The sequence below is a fragment of the Microtus ochrogaster genome, unplaced genomic scaffold (assembly GCF_000317375.1).
Source record: "Microtus ochrogaster isolate Prairie Vole_2 unplaced genomic scaffold, MicOch1.0 UNK87, whole genome shotgun sequence".
Classification (NCBI taxonomy): domain Eukaryota; kingdom Metazoa; phylum Chordata; class Mammalia; order Rodentia; family Cricetidae; genus Microtus; species Microtus ochrogaster.
In genome coordinates this window covers 1,362,682-1,368,677 of record NW_004949185.1, presented here as the reverse complement: position 1 = coordinate 1,368,677, position 5,996 = coordinate 1,362,682, and the positions used below count along the sequence as shown (strand labels likewise).

At 54.5% G+C, this 5,996-nt stretch overlaps 3 protein-coding genes across 3 annotated transcripts in view; 2 read left to right on the top strand and 1 right to left on the bottom strand.

The window, feature by feature from the left end:
- Window positions 1–2,347, bottom strand: part of Skiv2l (Ski2 like RNA helicase) — an 11,205-nt gene extending 8,858 nt beyond the window's left edge. The window contains exons 1-6 of the mRNA XM_013355020.2: window positions 2,284–2,347; window positions 2,088–2,191; window positions 590–699; window positions 376–493; window positions 173–287; window positions 11–85 (exon numbers count right to left, since the gene is read on the bottom strand). Coding sequence (XP_013210474.1) covers window positions 11–85; window positions 173–287; window positions 376–493; window positions 590–699; window positions 2,088–2,191; window positions 2,284–2,305 — 544 coding nt within the window. The 5' untranslated portion in view covers window positions 2,306–2,347. The remainder of the gene's footprint in view (window positions 1–10; window positions 86–172; window positions 288–375; window positions 494–589; window positions 700–2,087; window positions 2,192–2,283) is intronic.
- The window catches only part of LOC101994656 (RT1 class I histocompatibility antigen, AA alpha chain-like), a 629,094-nt gene that overhangs the window by 235,031 nt on the left and 388,067 nt on the right, over window positions 1–5,996 (top strand). The window lies entirely within an intron of this gene.
- The window catches only part of Nelfe (negative elongation factor complex member E), a 5,926-nt gene continuing 2,565 nt past the window's right edge, over window positions 2,636–5,996 (top strand). Inside the window, exons 1-6 of the mRNA XM_005370796.2 lie at window positions 2,636–2,730; window positions 3,019–3,101; window positions 4,698–4,767; window positions 4,860–5,005; window positions 5,765–5,839; window positions 5,936–5,973. Of these exons, the coding sequence (XP_005370853.1) occupies window positions 3,027–3,101; window positions 4,698–4,767; window positions 4,860–5,005; window positions 5,765–5,839; window positions 5,936–5,973 (404 nt within the window). The 5' untranslated portion in view covers window positions 2,636–2,730; window positions 3,019–3,026. The remainder of the gene's footprint in view (window positions 2,731–3,018; window positions 3,102–4,697; window positions 4,768–4,859; window positions 5,006–5,764; window positions 5,840–5,935; window positions 5,974–5,996) is intronic.

The window sequence follows — 5,996 nt, the reverse complement described above, 5'->3', positions numbered from 1 at the left end:
GCCACTTCACCTTTCTCAAAGTCTATCTCCTCCTCAGCTTCCTCCCGAGTGCTCAGATCTGTCATGGTGGGCTCGTCCATCCCACCTGGGGAAACATGGGGTTCAGCATCAGCAGGGACCCGTTCCCTAGACATGAAGACACTCGCTTCTACCCCCACCATGTACAACTTACCAGGCCAGAAAGGGTACTGTGTTGGGTTGCCCCATAGTGACTGGGGGGCTGGCCCTGGAGGCCGGCGAAGGGACAAGGAGGTTGTGGCCGACAGGTTTGTGTTCTCCAGCAAGACCTGAGACAAGAGGTTGGAGTCCCGGTGAGACCCGGTCTGCTCCGACTTGTTCTCCCAGATCTGTCTCTTGTGGTCTCTGACCTCTCACCTCCTTGTAGCCCAGTATCTGGCCTGTGGTTGGGTGTCTCTGGGCCTGAAGGTCGGATGGGACAGGAGCCCCCAAAACAGCCAGAAGAGACCAGGGATCCCTCTTCCTCTGCCATTTTCTGGAGAAAAGGAAAGGAACTGGGGGGTCAGCTCCCTTGCCATCCCTGCTCCCTTTGGGTGGTCCACCCCCTAGCTGGGCCCTGCAGACTCCTCACCGAGCTGAGTGTTCCACACCATGCAGAGGAAGCCAGGCGGGAGACGAGAGGAACAGCTGCTCTGCTTCCTGCTGTAGGTCAGGGGCACAGGGAGGGAGGCCGTGGGGTAGCTGGGACAAGGGCAAGGTGAGAACCATTAGGAACGGATAGAGTGCAGACAGAAGAGGCGACGGGCATTTGTGTTTAGATCCCATGGTGGATGTCTCCAGCAGAAGCCGAGGCGATCGGATGAGCAAAGCCCGAAGGCTAAGCAAAACCCACCTGCAGCCGAGGTACCTGGGACACTGACTAAAGCAAACTATGCATTCCGGACGCATGGAGGCCAGACACAGCCATTTGCGTTCCTATCTTAGGACAGGGTTTCGTGTACCCCAGGTTTGCATGCGACTTGATATATCCCATACATCATGTATTTTCATATATATGTAAACATGACCTAGAACTAAGGGGTGACAAGCATGCAATGCCACACATGAATGTCACCCAGGTCTTTGTGTATGCCAGGCAAACACTATACCAACTTGGCTACCTACTCAGCTGGGAATCTGCATTCGGAATGACTCTGTAGTAGTAACAGCATGTGACTATATACAGGGATTTGTGTAACATGTGGGCATGGGCACACACACGCTACAGCACATGGCAGCCAGAGGACGACTCTGGGGCTGGCTTTCTCCCTCTTTTACACGCATCTCATCAGGCACACGTGGTGAGCACGTTATCGACCGAGCCGGTGGTTCCCAACCCTGCAGTACTGCTGCTACTTCCTAAGTGGGGTTCTGTTACCGTTATGAATTGTTTGTTCTGGTTTTTCTCAAGACAAGGCTTCTCTGTAGCTTTGGAGCCTAGCTCTTATAGACCAGGCAGGCCTCCAACTCCTGCCTCTGCTTCCCGAGTGGAGTGCTGGGCGTGTGCCGCCACTGCCCAGCCCTGTTATGAATTGTAAATATTTGAGATTCAGGATATATGATATGCAACCCCTGTTAAAGGGTCATTTGCCCATGCAAGGGGTTGAGAACCTCTGGGCTAAGCCATTCCTAGGTCTTTTTCTTCTTCTTCCTTTTTTTTTTTTTCGAGATGAAGTCTCTCTATGAGGCCCTGGCTGGCCTGGAACTTGATAGGTAGACCAAACTGGCCTCCAACAAGGTTTCTCTGTAGCTTTGGAGCCTGTCCTCGAACTAGCTCTTATAGACCAGGCTGGCCTCAAACTCAAGAGATCCGCCTGCCTCCGCCTCCCAAGTGCTGGGATTAAAGGCATGAGCCACACCCGGCTTCAGATTCAGAAGCTGAAAAGCGAGGTCTCAGCCAAGTGCCTGGAAGCATGCAGAAAGAACAAACTTCCAAGGAGGAAAGTCACGCAGGAAAGCGCAGTTCTGAGAGCTAGTGTCCCACTGGAGCTCCTGGAGGCTGGGGTCTGTCCAGTCACAGGAAGGTGAGGTCCTGGAGAGGGGTCACTTTTAGCCTCCCGGGTCAAAGATGACACTCAAAACTCACTCACAGTGCTTTGTGGAGCCCCAGGCACGTTCAGCAGCTCCCAGTGCCCAGTGCAGCCCACTTCCAGAGCTCCAAGGGGCAGGTTCAAGGGATCGGGGGGAGGCAGCACTACGGGGGAAAGGTCACAGGTTAGAGGTCAAAAGTCATTCCCAGCTGCTGCTCCGCTCCCCTCCCCTCCCCTCCCATACCCTCCCCCTCACCGAGTCTCTCTGTGTCCAGCATCCTGAAGCCTCGACAGCTGCCTCGCAGCCCGGAAACGCAAAGGAACCACGGAGTTGGCCCCGCCCCGAGATGGGCGGAAATTCCCGACACGCCCCCTCCCTCCACCACTCCCCGCCGGGAGCGTGGGCGAGCGCGACGCCGAAGCCCCGCTCGGAGCAGGGCAAGGCCGGGCGGAAGTCGCTGCGGCTCGCCGCCTTGGTTACCGCGTGTCCCGCCCCTTTACGTCATCGCCGCGAGCCCGCGCGCAGCAGCCCGCGCGGCGGCGCCGGAGACCGCGGATCCGGGCGCCGCCCCCTCAGGTGAGGGCTTCGTCTCACATCCTTCGCGCCTTCCCTGCGCTGCCCCCGGTTCTTCCTCCTCCTCCTCTGGTCGGCCAGATAGCGCTGCGCGGGCCCAGCCGCCTTCTCTGCCCACCGGACCCCGAGGTTGGCTGACCTAACCCCATTGGGCATGGGGGTCGGGAGCCATCGCCTTGGCGTCGCAGGGAGTGCTTTCCCTTCTCCGGGCTGAGGTACCCCAAGGCTCTGGTGTCTGGACCTTGGACAGGAGGTTGGACAGCAGCCTCATGGAGACAAGGGGTTAGGGCAAGGCCTGAGGCTGGGTAGGCGGGCCTGGAGGTCGGGGTAAATACAGGATGGACAGAAGTTGGACGACGTGTGCATTTTGAGTGGTGACGGTAGAGAATGATGTCTTGGGTTCTGCCCCTGCACCAGGAGCCGACATGTTGGTGATACCTCCCGGGCTGAGCGAAGAGGAAGAGGCGCTGCAGAAGAAATTCAACAAGCTCAAGAAGAAGGTAAGGGAGTAGGGCTGCGGCGCAGCCTTCTGCAGACTCGAAGGACACCTGGGTGAGTGTGAGGGGATGGGGCGCCCCTTCTTCTGGCTCATACCTGGAGCACACGCCTGTGTAGCTTCTCCAGCTTTGTCAAGCCTTTTCTGTTCCGTCCCCCATGGACCGGTCATCCTTCCTGTGGTTTGAGTACCACCCAAGAGCTGGAGGTGGTCACATTAGGATTCCCAGTTCCATGCAGTGCGTTTTGAACCATCAGACGGCCAAGCCAAAGTCACCATCCTGTCTGATCTACTCCCCTCTCCTTGCTTTTAGATAGGACCTCCTAAGCGTCATAGGCCTTAAAATCTCTCTGGCCTTTTATCCCCTCTTCAGACAGGGCCTCACTGGATTGAAACTGTGTAGCTTTGGGTAGGCGGGAACAGCTCTGCCTGAACCACCGTTCTCTGTTCACCCCACACCCAGCTCACTTCTGGCTTCCGTACTATTTACACAGCGAAACGTCTGTCATGTCTGCCCATGTTCTGTCCCTTCCGCCCTCCCACTTTGTCTGTTTTTTTCCTTTGAAGCAGGATCTCAGTACACGGCCTAGGTTGGTCTTGAACTCCTGGGTCCGTGTGGTCTTCCTGCCTCAGCTTCTCTGAGGACCTGGAACTGCAGGGGCACCTGATTATCTTGGTCCATCCTTCTGACTGATCTTTCTAGTGACTCCTTCCGACGAGACCCGTCAGAGCAGGGTTTGCGTGGCGCTCTTGGGGGCACCCTTGTTCCCCTGAAAACTTTTCAAGGTTTCCCATCGTGTATAGAACAAAGCCCTGACATCTCAGCCCAGCATCCCTTTCGAAAAAGACAGAATTACTCACTCTAAAAACCTGTTTCCCAGAACCTTTTCTTTGCATTTGTACCACCTTGCTTTCTTCGTCTAAAATCTCTCTGTGTTGGTAAATCCCACCCAGGTCCCAGTTTGATAGCCGCATAAAGCATCTGAGACTGTGTGCATTCAGCTGCGTTTGATTAGTAATTGGTTATTCTTAGCTGGGAGTCTAGTCGTTATATTTCCTGGATTGTGCGTTTCTCAAGGGTAGGAACTAGGCACTTCAGTTTTGTACAGCTTCGGGAAATACGCAGAAGAAAGGTGGGTCAAATCCTCACGGAAGACATTCAGGACTTCTCTGCAGCTGATATCGTAGGGCTTAGGTTTGTTTTTATTTTACGTACGTTGGTGTTTTGCCCACGTGTATGTCTGTGTGAGGGTGTAGGAATTGGAGTTACAGTTGGAAGCGGTCACATGGGTGCTGGGAATTGAACCTGGGTCCTCTTGAAGAGCAGTCAGTGCTCTTAACTGTTGAGCCATCTCTCCAGACACAGGGCTTAGGTTTTTGTTTTGCTTTTGTTTTTGTTTTTCGACTTCCAGAACGTGAAACTAGAGGGGCTTTGGACACCGTGGTTTGGTTAGGTTAGATATTGCTGGCGTCATGATGATGTAGGGACTAGTGCCACTCCAGGACGAGGGAACCACGTGTACTCTCCCTGGAGTGATGCACACACGAGGCCAGCACCTTGGCTGACAAGGCTCTCTGCATTAATCTTTCTCTTTCCCAGAAAAAAGCCTTGCTGGCCCTGAAGAAGCAAAGTAGCAGCGGCACGGCGAGCCAGGGTGGCGTCAAACGCTGTAAGTGATGGAGATGGAGAGTTGGGGGGGGGCAGCGTGGGGCTACCCCCCACAGCCGGCATAACACTTCCCTCCCTCCCTCCGACCCCCAGCATTATCGGAGCAGCCTGTGGTGGACACTGCCACAGCAACAGAACAGGCCAAGCAGCTGGTGAAGTCGGGAGCCATCAGTGCCATCAAGGCAGAAACCAAGAACTCAGGCTTCAAACGTTCTCGGACCCTCGAGGGGAAGTTAAAAGTGAGCACCCTTGACATCAGCGAGATCCCCTCCAAGCTAGAAGGGAGATAGCTTTACGGGAAGTTAGATAGGAGCAAGTTGTGCCATCCTGAGGTTTAGGGTGTTTTCCTACTTCCAGTCTCTTTTAGTCTTTTTTACTCCTTTCTCACTGTCCCCCCAGACTCAGTGATGCACTGGCCTCAGCCTCACAAGTAGCCGGGGCTAGAGGGGCACGCCACCATTTACTGCAGGAGCGTTAGGTTTCTTGTCTGTCATATAAGGTGACTCTTGCATTTCTGTTTTCCACGTTTACACTTCCTGGGTTGAGGGGAGGTTTGGGTAAACCAAACACTTCCTTAAAAACAGCACATCAGGCCGGGCGGTGGTGGCGCACGCCTTTAATCCCAGCACTCGGGAGGCAGAGGCAGGCAGATCTCCGTGAGTTTGAGGCCAGCCTGGACTACAAGAGCTAGTTTCAAGACAGGAACCAAAAGCTACGGAGAAACCCTGTCTCGAAAATCAAAAAAAAAAAACAACCAGCACATCAGCCAGGCATGGTGGTGCACGCTTTAATCCCAGCACTTGGAAGAAACAAGCCGAGCTCTGAGTTTGAGACCAGCCTGCTTTACAGAGTGAGTTCCAGGACAGCCAGGGCTGCACAGAAACTCAGTCTTGATAAATAGACAAAGAGACCAGCACGTCATCAGCAGGAAGTGTGACGGGAGCAAAAGAGGATCGAGCTCTCCTGGTCTGCACTAACGCAGTGTCTCCCCTCCCCAGGACCCTGAGAAGGGGCCTGTCCCCACTTTCCAGCCGTTCCAGAGGAGCGTATCTGCTGACGAGGACCTGCAGGAGGTAATGGTTTCTGTGGGGCCAGGGTTATTAACTACAGAGGCACAGGTTTTCCAGCACCTGGGAAGCTTCTTAATTGTTCTGTCTTTTTTTCCTCAGTCATCCAGACGTCCCCAGAGGAAATCTCTGTATGAAAGGTTAGAGAGACCACCATTTGGTG